Source organism: Mercenaria mercenaria, chromosome 5 (assembly GCF_021730395.1).
Source record: "Mercenaria mercenaria strain notata chromosome 5, MADL_Memer_1, whole genome shotgun sequence".
Lineage (NCBI taxonomy): Eukaryota > Metazoa > Mollusca > Bivalvia > Venerida > Veneridae > Mercenaria > Mercenaria mercenaria.
This window is the reverse complement of record NC_069365.1, coordinates 10,259,322-10,275,906: the sequence shown is the minus strand read 5'-3', so window position 1 is coordinate 10,275,906 and position 16,585 is coordinate 10,259,322. Positions and strand designations below refer to the sequence as shown.

Sequence of the window (16,585 nt, the reverse complement as noted above, 5' to 3'; positions counted from 1 at the left end):
CGACTTAGAGTATGCTTATTGTAATGTTAAAGTTTTACTCAGCTTATATTATACTATCAAGCACTGAGAATATTCGAGCGCGCTGTCAGCTGACAACTCTTGTTATATCTTATGTTTACTGGGTTTTTAGTCCCCTACCAGTGGAACACCAGAGGGGACTATAGGAATGCCTTCCATCCATCTTTCCGTACGTCCATTAGTCCATGCGTTTGTCTGTCTGACCGCAAATCAGGATCCTGCAATTTCTCAAAAAGTATTCAAGCTAAGTTCATAAAACTTGGTATGTAAATAGAAGGCAACATGTACATTATGCATGTACATGCCTTAGTCTTGTCGGCCAAAGGTTAAGGTAAATATTGAAGGTCAAGGTCAATATTGAAGGTCAAGTAAAAATTGTTTATGCTACATAACTTTTATATGCATTGACCGATTATCTTAGTGGTACACACAAATGTTCCTCATGATGAGACAGTATGTCAGCACATGATCTATGCTTGTCAGTTAAAGGTCAAGGTCACTGTTTAAGGTCCGGTAAAAATTGTTTATGCTCCATAAGATGAGATAATGTCAGCACCTGATCTATGCTTGTCGTCAGTTGAAGGTCAAGGTCACTATTTAAGGTCAAGTAAAAATTTGTTTCTGCTCCATAAGATGAGATTATGTCAGCACATGATCTTTGCTTGTCGTCAGTTAAAGGTCAAGGTCACTATTTAAGGTCAAGTAAAAATTTGTTTCTGCTCCATTACCTTTAATTGCATTGAAGGATTTTTTTATTACTGCACAGAAATGTTCTCCATGATAAGACTATTTGTTGCGCATATGATCCATGATTGTCTGTCAAAGGTCAAGGTCACTATTGAAGGTCAAGTAAAAAAAATTCTGCTCCATAACTAATGTGCATTGATGGATAATCTTAGTACAGCACACAAATGTTCCCCATAATGAGACAATGTGTCGGCACTAGTATTTTTCTTAACTAATCCTTCCTGGAATTTATGGTTAATGTGTTTGTGCTCTTTGACTGCTTTTAGAAAAATCAGTAACTTAAATGAATTTCACTATCTAGCATAGAAATTGTCTAATATGCTCTCAGCTGTTGTTAAACAATGGTAAAGAATAATTGCTGATCATGTTTGAAGTCTTGTTTTCCTGCAGAGACCCCAGGAGGAGGTCTAATGGAACAGGGAAAGGACAACCAATGGTTCTCAATATTCCCTATAGAGAATCAGGATCTCGTGTATGGTAACTGGGAGGATGAGATCATCTGGGATTCTGAGGTAACAAACACTTTAAACTCGGCAGGCTTATAGGTGCTTGATTGCTGTCAATGTTGAATTAATAAATTGTTTGTGTTTTACACTATGTAAAGAGTATTTTTAGCTCACCTGAACAAACTGCTCATGGTGAGCTATTGTGATCATGCTAAGTCCTTCGTCCGTCATGCATCCGTCCATTCATCCGTCAAGTCATCCATCGTCAACAATTGTGTTTAAATGACATCTACTCCAAAACCACTGAATGACTTTTGATGAAACTTGGCCATGATGTTCCTTGGGTGGTCCTCTACCAAAGTTGTTCAAACAGATTCGCTTGGTTGCACATAGGGGCTGTCAGAGCTAAAAATAGAAAAAACTTCAAACGACATCTCATCCACTTTTGAAATAATTTCACACAACTGGTCCTTATGTGACCCTCTACCAAGTTTGTTCAAATTATACCAATTCCTCAAAGAGGGCGTGGTCACTTTTACCTTTATGTATATAGTGGAAAATTTAAAAATCTTCTTGTGTGAAACTGCTAGCCGGATTTTAAAATAATTTTACAAAAATGTGTGACCCTCTTAAGATTGTTCAAATTATTCCGATTCATCCAAAAAACATGGCCGCCAGGGGGCATGGTTACTTTTCCCGATATGTGTACAGTAGAAACTTGGAAAATCTTCTTGTGTGAAACTTTTGGCTTGATTTTAAGATAATTTTACACAAATGATTCTTGTGTGACCCTCTACCAAGATTGTTCAAATTATTTTGATTCGTCAAAAAACATGGCTGCCAGGGGGCATGGTCACTTTTCCCTAATATGTATATAGTGTAAAATTTAAAAATCTTCTTGTGTGAAACTGCTGGCCCGATTTTAAAATAATTTTACACAAATGGTCCTTGTGTGACCCTTTACCAAGATTGTTTAAGTTATTCCGATTTGTCAAAAATCATGGCTGCCAGGGGGCATGGTCACTTTTCCCTTTATTTATGTAGTAGAAACTTAGAAAATCTTCTTGTATGAAACTGTTAGTCAAATTTTAAAATAATTTCACACAAATGGTCCTTGTGTGACTTTCTACAAATAATGTTTAAATTTTTTGGTTCATTAAAAAAACATGGCTGCCAGAGAGCGTGGTCACTTTTCATCATCAATTTCTTTGAACAATATCTCCTCCAAAACCACTGAATGGATTTTGATGAAACTTTACACAAATAATCTCTGGGTAGCCCTCTTTCTAAGTTGTTCAAATGGTTCCGGTTCATTGAACATAACTATGGTTCTTTTTGGTTAGAAATTGGTTTTCAGCTATCAGACTTTAAAAGATCTTTTTCTCTAGAGCTTTGATATTTAGCATGTGGTATAAGGATGTGACATAATTGTCCGAAGTATTGCCCTAAGGTATAAAATGACCATGCCCCTGTGTGTGACATGTACTTACTATAGGCTAATATATAAGAAACTTTGAAAATCTTCTTCTCTGAATAAATAATAGCTAGAGCCTTGATATTTGGCTTGTTATGTCAGAGTTGTACTGTCTACCATAATAATCAAATTATGCCCTTAGTTCAAAAATGTGTGTGACATGTATATAATATAGGCTAACATAGAAGAAACCTAACTTTGTACCATTACGTTACACAAACACACTTGAAGCCTTGTACACAGGTGAGCGCTTAGGGTCAACGAACCTCTTGTTTGATCTTGTAGAGGAATTAAAGAAACTGATTTTGATGCAAATACTGTTTCTGCAAGACATACAAAGCTTTTAACTCTTTTAAAGACCATTCAAGGAAATTATGTTTAATAAATTTCCTATAAAGCTAGTTATTGAAAACACTTCACTTGCTCATTTCTTTGTGTGTGTGTTTTATTTTATTTCTCAGAATATGGATTACATTCCATCTCCAAAGACTTTGACAATAGATCCAAATGATGATAACATTATACTGGAGATACCAGAAGATAAGGACCCCAGTGCTCCCGAAACTCCAGCTAAGAAAGAGAAGGTAGTGCCATGTTTTCATTTATTTACAGGTGTATTTTCTATTAACAATACAAAAATCTGACAAAATGATGTGATAATTTGCATGGGGTTATCACAATAAGAAGGAATCAACCTGATTCGAGGGTGAAAAGGAGTTTTACAGCTTTTTGTGTTGTTTTTTTTTGCACTTCAGATCCATGTATCAAGAATACTTGAGGTGTTGTTTAAACATAACCGTTATATGTATTCAAATAAGTATATCAGATCTTTTTCTCCTGCCCTACTAATTTTATGAAATATGATCCTTTATACTCAGTTTATTATTATAGATTCATCTTTTTTTTTTTTGTACCACTTTTCCATAATTTTGACAGTTGGGGGAGACATCATTTCCATTCATCATAGGTTTGTCAAAATCACGTCCAACCAGGGAACCATGGTTGACCTCTAGTATACTAGAATGGGTGACAGATTTGCTTTGGTTTTTGCATTTATCTGGATGTCTGTCTGTTAGAAAGTATTTGAAATAGCCCTCAAACATCATACTGGTAGGTTTGTCATTCAGCATGTGAAGTTCACATTTGGTTTTGTTTGTGATTTCACACTGTAAGACCATAATTATTACCGTTAACTTAGTCAAAAAATATATATAAATGGTTTAAAAGTTTTTGTAGCATTTCAAGAAGTGTTTGGCCTAAAGTCATAAGAAAATAATATAGGAAAATTATTCAACATGTGAAGTTGTGAACCTTGGATTTTATTTTGGATTTCACTCTGCCATGCAAGAGTTACAGCCCTTTAGTCAGCATTGCATTATCAGCTGATAACTTGCATGTATGACTGTACAGTGACATTAATTGGGGGCACCAGTGTTCATTTGATACACATCTAGTTTAAAATAAAATGGCCAATATATGCAACACTTTCGTCAACTAGCAATGCATTGGTGAAATGTCAGCATCATTTTTACTGTTTCAGCCTAAGATGTAGAAGTCATGTATTATTCTATGATTCATAAATAGTGATATACATGCATTTTTGTTTCAGTCGGAGGTGAAGAAGTCACGTATATTACTTGGTAAGGCAGGCATCATCAAAGACGAGGAGGAGGAAGATGTAAGCTACATGCTCATTTATCTTTCCTAACTAAGCAGCTCAATTTTAAAAACTGAAAGGATTTTGTTTTCATTTTAAATACTCTGTAGGTAAAAATTTGTATGACACAGTGACTTTAAATTTCTTTGTAATATCCTTGTATCCTATGATTCGAAAAAAAATTTTTTTAAAGTTAGTTCAGATATTAAGAGAATGAAAAATTGGTTTGTTAAATGTACTGTTACCTTAAAAAAAGAGGTAATAATTGGACATATTCCGTCAAATAAACCAAATGTGACTTCAGCTAATATAGTCTATTAGAGACTATAAGCACAAAGCTTAAAGTATTAATTTGTGTTTCAGAGCCCCCAACAGACAAATTCTAACATTGATCCATTCAATATGTCTAATGATGAGTTTTATAACCCTAAATTACTGGATACAGCTCTCAGATCTAACATGGGGGTCAATCTTATACAGGTATGCTTCTCAAATAGTTATACACTAATTTATTTCACACCAGGTACCTTCAAGGCATCAGTATTCAAGGCATTCTTTGTGATGGAAATTATTAATTATAGAACAATTAAGTATGGTAGAATCTCTTATAATTATTTAATCATTTGATTGAATTGAAATCAGTTTGCCGGAGGTGAAGATGCATTTTTAAACAATTTACTATAAAAGTCTGCATAAATATTGATAATATTCACATTGATTATATACCTATATAAATTCTGTCAAAAATTCGGATTGTATATCACATGTAATTATGAACAGGCAGAAAAAAATTCTTTATTGTACCTTATGTATTGTATGTTGCCGAACTACTTTCATTGAATATGCATGACCTGACATGGTTATATAAATAGCGCACATCATTCATTTCTTTTTAACATCAACAAACAGTTAAGATTTCTTTCGATTATGAATAAACAAGCAAAAACGTGGATGTATATAATAAAAAGTCATTACAGGTGTAGCTAGATCTTGGATTTTGTATTAGTCTGTCATGGATTTTGCAAGGCAGATCACATTCCGCGTTTGCACGCCTCGTGAGATCCAATCTGGCAAAATCTGCTTGAGCCGAATACAGCTTCCCAGATCGAGCTTGTATAATAACCCTATTGTATTTTGTTCAGATAGAAGCAAGGTCCAAGATATGTGGATATATTTTCTTGCAGCATTCTACACCAGCAGTAGAGTTACAGCAGCCATTTTTCCCAACATTCCTCAGTGAAACTAAACTACGAACATTTCACCGTAATCCTTTGAAGAAATATTCTCATGGTGCCTTAGCAACACCTGGACCTCACCCTGTTGATTCCCTTTTTAAAGTCATTAAAAGGAAAGCAAGGGTAAGTGAAGATAATATATCTTAATGCAAAGTTCGTAAGTATTTTCATTAAACAACAGTAGTTCTGGATATATGATAAGTACAGTGCAAACATCTGTTTTATGCAGGTAAATTATGACATTCCTCATGAAACAGGATTATTTGTTTCAATGCTTTTCATCAGGTCATCCCAAAGGAAACAATCTCAGATTGAGTTCAAATTCTTTTGACCGTGTAAGCTACAGTGAAACACCGCTCGCTCAAGGTCGCAAGGGGATGAGCAAAATGCTCAAGTTATCCATGGTTTCGAGCGACCCAAACATTGACCAACATACGAAGAAAATTGAAGTTTGGTTTACCAATTGTCATCGAGACCATTTGCAGAGGAAACTGTGATGCGTAATGATAAAACACTCATCGCCTCAGTCACAATCAAATGCATTTTTTTGTTCCACTTGGGGTCAAAAATAAAAGTTTGTAAAACTCTTTTATTTTGAAATGTTAATTTACCATATACCTTGGTTCTACAAAAACAATGGTAGTTGTCGCTGTCTGATAGTTCGACAATATTTTTTTTTCAATATAAAGATGAATCTTCAGGGAAAAAATAAAACAGACATGACCATTTTTAAAGGACTGTTTTATTCAAATAACTCTTTAAGACCCAACAAAATTGTTACCACATGATAAGGTACATAAAAGTAGTGTAGAAAACCCCAAAAACTAATAAATTACACAAAGATTTGTAATTATTATCTTCTTTTGAAGTTCAAAATTCTAGAAATTTTTGTTTACTACTTGCTTTCAGTTTTTGCATACCTTTTGAAATGCATTTATTCAACTCAAATATGTTATTTTCTAAAAATTCAGTCATTTCTCTTTAAATAATGGTCTCATTTTTGTGATTGCGACTATGTTTGTCAGAGATATCGCAATTTTAAAATGAAAGCCGAAATTTACCCAAAAAGTCTACGGACAAGACATCATTGCCAAATGCTTTCTACATAGGTTTTAGAAGACAGTCTTTTAGTTCTGTTGAACTTTTATGTTTAAATGATCAAGAACAAGTAAATAACAAACAAATTTATGAAAAGAAGTATAATTGACAGTCTTCAGAATGTGTCTTCGAATAATTGAAGGATTTGAACAACTGTGACTAAATCAAAATGTCATTATGTGACAAGTTCTGTGCTATTGCTTACATGAATTAGTTCATATTTCACTATATACTAAAAATAATGATACTTGGAAGGATCCTCACTGAAATAGGCTGTTAAAATTCTCCTTCAGCTTGGTGTCTACGGACAAGACATTTGACCATAATATAATTTCTGTCTAAAAGACAGATAGAGTAATGATGTTTCTGATCAATGCTCATGCATTTAATGGGCTTAAGAACTGACCTTGCAGCCTGTTATGTACACCATTTAGACTATGTTTATTTATCTGTAATAACTTTTAACATCAACTAAACAAAATAAACCACAATCTTCCTGAAATTGGATGGTGGAAGAAACCACCTGACTAGACTTTGTTGAGGCAAATATATTTACATGCTGTTATCAACCATATCAATCAAGAAATGGTAAAAAAGTATAAACACAAAGTTTAACATGATGAACTCTATGAGTTCATCTAAACATGTTCATTAAAGTAGAAACATTAAAAAAGTAGGAAGAACTTGTTAAACTTATAGCTCAGAACAACATCTTAAAAAGATTGCAACTGTGTCTTAAATGGAAAACTAATGAAACAAACTCCCTTGCTGACTGCTTAAATAGCTGTATGTTGTAAAATACTCATATGACATTTATTCTGTGAGAATCATAACTCGTACTAATATTTTAAGTAGTCCTGCAAAATAAAATTCCTGTGAATTTTAACCTGTTTACAGAATAATTAAATGTTCACTGTGATAAGTTTTTATCACTTAGTTTTGAGTCAGCTAATGACTTACATATTATGCTTTTTTCTTAAAATTCCCAAGATACATTCTCTTTTTCTAGCCAGTAATATTTTTGATTAATATTGACCTTTTTCCATTGTATAAGATAGTACGACCGGAGACAACGTTTTTTAACTATCTTTTTATCACATTTACTTCTTATTTTTCATGTTATCACCTATATTAATATTATTTTCTTGGAAAAATACTGGAACAAATGTTAGTAACTCAAATCGTAAATCAAACTATGATTTCAAAATTCTAGACCTCTGCCTCTGATGCATGTGGGGAAGTTGGCAGTTACTTGAAGAGAACATGTTTGTACAGTACAGAATCAATTAACAATTGTTAAGTTACATAACTGAAATTCTGTTGAAAAAGGGCATTAAACCCCCCAAAAACAAACAAATCTAAATAGCTCTCATTTTTGAAAGGGAGAAAGCTGCAAGGAGACTACGGTAATCACATAGTAAATTGCTTGTAATTTCTTTTTTAAGATGATTTAAACTGCTTCAATTTTATGTGATTTCACTCAGTTACAGAATAAAAGTTGATAGGCAGATGAATAGAATGAAATCTTGAAAACCAATCACCATTATATCTTGGCCCTGAAGAGCACAGAAATATGCATCTTGAGTGGATTATAAACAAAATGTTTAAGTTGAAAGTGGACAGCCCACACCATGTCTAACAATAGATCCATACTCCACTAGAATATGACCAAATGTCAAATGATTTTGCTTCTATCTTCTCATTCTTTCTGTTTTACTACTAACTTGTAAAAGATTGGGGTTTTTTGTATTTCAGAGTCTCTTGATTTATTTCAAAGAACTCTTGATATATTTCTAAGGTCCAGTGCTGGTTTTTATTGAAAACAGAAAATATATTGAATAGTATTTGTGCAATGTCTTGTCCGTAGACACTTCCATTGCATGCCTTGTTTTTGCCATAACAAAGGGAGGGTTAGAAAGAAATGTATTATTCCTTTTTTGATACCTTTTAACATTTATATAAGTCATGTATAAGATTAAAACATATTCTATATCCATTGTACTTCTCAGATTCAGATTGTACACACAAGAATAAATGGGTAACATTTTGCATTTGGAAGAAGTAAGTTTCATTAGAAATATATTTATTCTATATTTTGTAAAAACATTAAGTGTGGTGTATCATTGAAACTTGATAAATAGCTCCAGTATGATTTTATAAATGATATTTGTCAAAAAAACTTCGTTTCTTTAGTGTCTACGGACAAGACATTTTGCAATTCAGCAACTATTTATATCTATATAACCCAGCTTAATTCCGTCTAATGTTTATCAACTTAGACACTATCCTAGCAGCTTTCATACCCACAGTGATTAAACTCTAATCTTGCATCCTTCACAAAGAAAATAGGTGTCTACGGACAGGACAAAAAAATTGGCGCATTTAACATTGTCTGTTCAGAGTCAAATTTGAGGAGATAAGAAACTTCCACCTGAAAGAATGCTATTATTTTCAGAAGAAGGTAGACTGAAGTTCACACAGAGACAAATAAGACAGTAAAAAAGAATTATTTTATAATGAAATCACATTATCTGATATGAGGAAGAGCAAAAAGGCAAAATATATAACAAAACGGTCATGTCAGTCTTCAGTACATAACTTCTGTTGTGGGTAACATAGACAGTTGAAATAACTTGCAGCTGAAAGAAGACGAATTTTCCTGTAAACCAAACAGCACAAAAAGGTCTTGCTGGTTCAGGTTTTAATTAAAATGAAAAGACAAATAGCACATTTTTTAAGGTGAAACAATATAACACTGAATTTTGGCCTTTTTAGCTCACCTGTCACAAAGTGACAAGGTGAGCTTTTGTGATCGCGCGGTGTCCGTCGTCCGTCGTCCGTCCGTCCGTCCGTGCGTATGGCGTGCGTGCGTGCGTCCGTAAACTTTTGCTTGTGACCACTCTAGAGGTCACATTTTTCATGGGATCTTTATGAAAGTTGGTCAGAATGTTCATCTTGATGATATCTAGGTCAAGTTCGAAACTGGGTCACGTGCCATCAAAAACTAGGTCAGTAGGTCTAAAAATAGAAAAACCTTGTGACCTCTCTAGAGGCCATATATTTCACAAGATCTTCATGAAACTTGGTCAGAATGTTCACCTTGATGATATCTAGGTCAAGTTCGAAACTGGGTCACGTGCCATCAAAAACTAGGTCAGTAGATCTAAAAATAGAAAAACCTTGTGACCTCTCTAGAGGCCATATATTTCACAAGATCTTCATGAAAATTGGTCAGAAAGTTCACCTACATAATATCTAGGTCAAGTTTGAAACTGGGTCACGTGCCTTCAAAAACTAGGTCAGTAGGTCAAATAATAGAAAAACCTTGTGACCTCTCTAGAGACCATATTTTTCATGCGATCTGTATGAAAGTTGGTCTGAATGTTCATCTTGATGATATCTAGGTCAAGTTCGAAACTGGGTCAACTGCGGTCAAAAACTAGATCAGTAGGTCTAAAAATAGAAAAACCTTGTGACCTCTCTAGAGGCCATATATTTCATGAGATCTTCATGAAAATTGGTCAGAATGTTCACCTTGATGATGTCTAGGTCAAGTTCGAAAGTGGGTCACGTGAGGTCAAAAACTAGGTCAGTAGGTCAAATAATAGAAAAACCTTGTGACCTCTCTAGAGGCCATATTTTTCATGGGATCTGTATGAAAATTGGTCCGAATGTTCATCTTGATGATATTAAGGTCAAATTTGAAAGTGGGTCACGTGCCATCAAAAACTAGGTCAGTAGGTCAAATAATAGAAAAACCTTGTGACCTCTCTAAAGGCCATATTTTTCATGGGATCTGTATGAAAATTGGTCTGAATGTTCATCTTGATGATATCTAGATCAAGTTCGAAACAGGGTCATGTGCGGTCAAAAACTAGGTCATTAGGTCTAAAAATAGAAAAACCTTGTGACCTCTCTAGAGACCATACTTGTGAATGGATCTCCATAAAAATTGGTCAGAATGTTCACCTTGATGATATCTAGGTCAAGTTCGAAACTGGGTCACGTGTCGTAAAAAACTAGGTCAGTAGGTCAAATAATAAAAAACCTTGTGACCTCTCTAGAGGCCATACTTTTCATGGGATCTGTATGAAAGTTGGTCTGAATGTTCATCTTGATGATATCTAGGTCAAGTTTGAAACTGGGACAACTGCGGTCAAAAACTAGGTCAGTAGGTCTAAAATTATTAAAATCTATTGACCTCTCTAGAGACCATATTTTTCAATGGATCTTCATGAAAATTGGTCAGAATTTTTATCTTGATAATATCTAGGTCAAGTTCAAAACCGGGTCACATGAGCTCAAAAACTAGGTCACTATGTCAGATAATAGAAAAAACGACGTCATACTCAAAACTGGGTCATGCGGAAAGAGGTGAGCGATTCAGGACCATCATGGTCCTCTTGTTTCTGTTATTGGACAGCATGGCGTTCGTTTTATATGTACATCAGACACCTGAAAGTAGTTTTACCTGCAACTGGGTAGTGATATGTAACTCCTGAAGTGCTGAAGACAGAATATATAAACATGCACTTTTAAATTTGGGTGTATAACATAGAGCACCTAAAAAGTATGCATTTGATTGTGACTGAGGCGTCATGACATTTTCAAAAAACGTATTACAAACATTATTTATGATAGATCGTAAATGTGAAGAAACAACTAAGACATTTTTTTTATTTGAAATACTGAAATCGAATTCGCAATTTTCTTCTCCAAATTAAGATGTCATAATATCGTCTCAATTTTATGAAAAGGCTTTATTTGCATGCAAACAACTGTTGATTAAAATATTAAGATCTCATAATTATCTTCTCGATCCCGCAGAAAAAAGTAATAATTAACAACAATTTTGATCAATAAAATTTTTCTTCCACCTTTCATCAATAATTAATCTCATTATCAGATCAAATATACCGACAAACAAACATTTAAGATAGTTGGGGAATAGATCATGCAATTCTCACGGTGTGTGAAAATTTTGAATTAACTGGTGCATTCTGACCGCTGAAGATGTGAAAATTTTGACACCTCTGCTCGAGTTTGCCATAAGCAACAAAGAGTAAATTAATATGCAGGGACCAGGTGTCATGCTCGAGCGATCGAGTTATCGATGCTCGACCCAGTCATAATAATTTCACATAGAAAATAGAAGGAAATCGGCCGGAACCACATGAACTGCTCGAGCCAGCCCGGGTGCTCGAGTCATGGATGCTCGAGCGAGCGGTGTTTCACTGTATTAACTTAACTTGGAATGTATACTAGTAGGTTTTAGTTAAAGTCATTGTGAAACACGGTTCCATGTGATTCATAAACAGATATGTTGAGTTTACAGCAGACTGTTATAATTTATTTTTGAATTATTTACATTTAAAAAAAAAAAAGGGATATCCAATATTTTTTTTTTTTTTTTTTCAGTTACGGGATCAGGAAAGACAAGCATTTGGTGGTGGTGAGATATTCTTCATGCGCACACCACAGGACTTAACTGGTCAAGATGGGGAGCTAATTCTGTGTGAACACTCTGAGGAGTATCCTCCCCTTATGGTGCAGATTGGCATGGCAACCAAAATCAAAAATTACTACAAGAGAGTGAGTAAATTACAGCAGTATTTATATGTTGGAACCTTTATCCTCTGTAATAAAGTACATAATTCCACAGAAAGAATGTCTTTTTATGCTTGTTATTTTCAAGAATATTGCGTTCATTTTCGAGTAAGCAGTGATGCTTCTATAATTATAATTTATAAAATTTAAATGTAGAAAGAAATAAGCTTTTTTTTAGAAATTACAGCGTGACTTATGAAGTCTGCATTATGATCTTGACAATATAAAATGCATTTAAAGATGCTGGCTATTTTAATTTGAAAGCTTTAAATGGAACTTTTATTCAATACTTGTTTTTTTTAATCTTTTAGAAACCGGGCAAAGATAGTGTTGCGCCACAGTACAAGTATGGTGAAATAGCATATGCCCACTCTTCTCCTTTTCTTGGTACACTGTTGCCCGGCCAGTGCCAGCAAGCTCTGGAAAACAACATGTTTAGAGCTCCCATATATGAACATAAAATGGCACCTACAGATTTTCTTATCATCAGAACCAGGAACCAGTAAGTGTTCAACATGTTAATTAATTCCGTTTGTGAGATGAGTAATAGAAACTGTAGTTACCTGTTTACTTGAAGATTTATAAATTTGCATTCAGTGAGTAATCTGACCTTACATTAAGTATGTGTATTACAGTCTTAAAGAGAGGACAACTGTAAGCTGTTATAGCTTTTTGTCCAATTCCTTAACAAATGTTTTGTAAATGTATCATGAATTTCTGAAATAGAATATGTTTAAACTAAACTATTACAGTTTTCAAGCTTCAAGGTTATTTGACAATGGTAAGGTGTGGATATTGTTTGAAGTGCTACTGTATTACTAGATGAACAGATATAACAAGTTCAGAATTAAAGAGAAAATTTTCGATGAAATGACCTTTGGCTTATGTCCATTCTGTATAGAAGTTGTTGGCAGTTTTATGTTTTTGAGTTAGGTATGAAGTTAATAAGTGTGTTTACAAGTTGGGTAGAATTTCTTTTGGCAATTGGCCTCTCACCAGCTCTATTTTACTTTCAGTGTTTAATTTGGGCATTTTCATGTACTTTTGAAGTAAAAAAATCTGTTAAACAACAAAATTTATTGCATTGTCTTTCTAATGTAATCTTCATTACAGAGGAATAGGCTGATAAAATGCATGTAACACGTTTAAAAAATAAACAATATTTCTTGTGACCATAGAGATAAGATTTCTGTAATTATGTCTCCCACACCACTGTGGTGGGAGACATATTGATTTACTCCTGTCTGTGTGTGTCCGTCTGTCATAAATCTTGTCCGCGTTCTAAGTCGAACATTTCTCGTCAGATCTTCACCAAACTTGAACGAAATATGTTTGCCAATAAGTCCTCGCCCAAGTTCGATAACTAGCCAAATCGACCCAGGCACTTCAGAGTTATGGCCCTTTGATTACCGAAAATCGCTCTGGTCTTGGGGCATAAATGACTCGTATACTACTAATCATGTGAATAGTAGTATATGAGTCATTTATGCCCCAAGACCTAAACATGTCAGATGATTAGGCAGTGATGAGGTCTTAGTGCATGGTTGACTCGTATATAGGCATTTGTGGGAGACATGCGCTTTTCTCAAAAGCAGCTCTAGTTTATCCCCCCGCCAAAGGCGAAGGGGATATTAGAAATGCTCTCCGTGCATGCGTGCGTGCGTGCGTCCGCAACAATCTTTGTCCGGAGCATAGCTCCAAAAGTACTGGAGGGATTTACTTCAAACTTCATACACTGATAGAACACATTGGGAGGAAGTGCAGTGTGCAAGAACAATAACTCTACCTTGCCTATTTTTTGAGTTATTCCCCTTTATCATATTTTCATAAAAAATTTTGTCCGGAGCATAACCCCAAAAGTGTTTGAGGGATTTTCTTCAAACTTCATACACTGATAGAACACATTGGGAGGAAGTGCAGTATGCAAGAACGATAACTCTACCTTGCCTATTTTTTGAGTAATTCCCCTTTATCATATTTTCTTAAAACATTTTGTCCGGAGCATAACCCCAAAAGTATTGGAGGGATTTTCTTCAAACTTCATACACTGATAGAACACATTGGGAGGAAGTGCAGTGTGCAAGAACAATAACTCTACCTTGCCTATTTTTTGAGTTATTCCCCTTTATCATATTTTCTTAAAAAAATTTGTCCGGAGCATATCTTCTTCATGCATAGAGGGATTTTGATATAACTTGGCACAAATGTTCACTACCACGAGACGGAGTGTCATGCGCAAGATCCAGGTCACTAGGCCTAAGGTCAAGGTCACACTTAAGAGGCCAAAGGTCAGATACAAGAATGACTTTGTCCGAAGCATTTCTTCTTCATGCATGGAGGGATTTTGATGTAACTTGGCACAATTATACACCATCATGAGACGAAGTGTCATGCGCAGTTCCCTTCTTTAGAATTACTTCCCTTTGTTGTTACTTTAAATAGCTTTTATTGTAACTTTTTCATTACTAGTCGTAGGGAAAAATCGAGACCACTTTCCTGTAGTACAAACAGCATGCTAGATCCAATTTTGAGGTGTATTTTGACCAATCTCTACCTGATGAAGATTTTTGTGTGGACTTGCATTTTTTTTTTTTTTTTTTTTTTTTTTTTAAAGATTAACTTCCTTTAGTTGTTACTATAAATAACATTAATACTTTCAGACACTAACTTGCCAGGAACTTTAGCCTTCAATTATAATATGCCCGGCAGGGGGATTAGCCATGTCTAACATGGCTCTTGTTTATAATTTGAAACACAACTACTATAATACACAGGTTCTCATGGAAGGAAATGTATTTTGGTTGTAAATATTCTGTGATATACACATATAATGTAAGTTGTCTATACTGTCTACCTCCATCTCTATTTAAACAATACAGTTGAACCTGCTTTAGAGGCCACCTGTATTGAGCAAGCACATCAACAGTAGCCAGTCAGCTTACTTCCCAAATTGACCTGCTTTATTTTCAACTTGTCAAGCAGCCATTTCAGTATCTAAATTGTATTGCTCCTTTGCAGGCTGCGTAATACAGGTTTGACCGTATATTTGTAGAGACGCTAGGGAAGAGTATGTAAATAGACCACTGTACTTCTTCTGATTATTTCAGTTTTTATATCCGTGATGTAGAGACTATATTCTGTGTCGGGCAGCAAAATCCATTGTATGAGGTTCCCGGGCCAAATTCTAAGAGAGCCAATAATTTTATCAGAGATTTTCTCCAGGTAACCATTTTGATAAAACTTTGTTTAAATTTTCCAGATTTAACTTTCATTTAATTTTTCTCTTTCTTTATCAAAAATAAATTTTTATTGATGGCAGTGATATTTGTTTTAGTTTAAAGTTATATAAGCTCAGCATGGGGGTAGCCATTTCAGTGCTAATGATATCAGTTACACACATACAGTGAAATTTATATTAAATAAACACCATTTTTAGTAAGAAATGTAAATCATTATAATTTCTGTAAAAGAAGAGAAAATTTTTCAGAATTAATAAATACAGTTCAGATTAATATCTAAAAGCAAGTAATGTCATTTTGTTTAATGTTTTATGTTGCCATGGAAACAAACGGCTGCCATTTGTATCAAATGTTGAGATGTTTTTAAGGCTCTTGAAAATTTAAAGATTTGAGAATATCTAGCATAAGAATAAATATTAGACTAACATTACCTTTTCCTTTAATGAAGTGGAATATAATTATACCCCCACCAAACATGTTTGAGGGGGGTATATAGGAGTCAGTTTTGTCGCGTCGCGTCCCGTCCCGTCGCGTCCCGAAATCTATTATCTCAGTTATTACCAAATGGATTTGATTCAAACTTAAAATGCATGTTCCACCTTATCACCCACATCATGTGACACAAGGTGCATAACTCTTGACACCAAGTTTTCATGAATTATGTCCCCTTTTACTTAGAATTTAGGGTTAATTTTGCTGTATTTTCACTCTATCTCAGTTATTACTAAATGGATTTGATTCAGACTTAAAATAGATGTTCCACCTCATCACCCACATCATGTGACATAAGGTGCATAACTCTGACACCAATTTTTTTTATGAATTATGCCCCTTTTTACTTAGAATTTAAGGTTGATTTTGATGTATTTTCACTATATCTCAGTTACTACTGAATGGATTTGATTCAAACTTAAAATAGATGTTCCACCTCATCACCCACATCATGTGCCCACATCATGTGACACAAGGTGCATAACTCTGACACCAAGTTTTCATGAATTATGTCCCCTTTTACTTAGAATTTAATGTTAATTTTGTTGTATTTTCACTATATCTCAGTTATT

At 34.4% G+C, this 16,585-nt stretch overlaps 1 protein-coding gene across 5 annotated transcripts in view; it reads left to right on the top strand.

The window, feature by feature from the left end:
- LOC123556421 (transcription initiation factor TFIID subunit 1-like) overlaps positions 1-16,585 on the top strand; it is a 75,666-nt gene that overhangs the window by 20,024 nt on the left and 39,057 nt on the right. For all 5 annotated transcript variants that reach the window (XM_053542629.1, XM_053542632.1, XM_053542628.1 and 2 more), the window contains 8 exons: positions 1,156-1,277; positions 3,147-3,269; positions 4,295-4,363; positions 4,706-4,822; positions 5,527-5,700; positions 12,094-12,267; positions 12,594-12,784; positions 15,390-15,504. In XM_053542629.1, the coding sequence (XP_053398604.1) occupies positions 1,156-1,277; positions 3,147-3,269; positions 4,295-4,363; positions 4,706-4,822; positions 5,527-5,700; positions 12,094-12,267; positions 12,594-12,784; positions 15,390-15,504 (1,085 nt within the window). The remainder of the gene's footprint in view (positions 1-1,155; positions 1,278-3,146; positions 3,270-4,294; positions 4,364-4,705; positions 4,823-5,526; positions 5,701-12,093; positions 12,268-12,593; positions 12,785-15,389; positions 15,505-16,585) is intronic.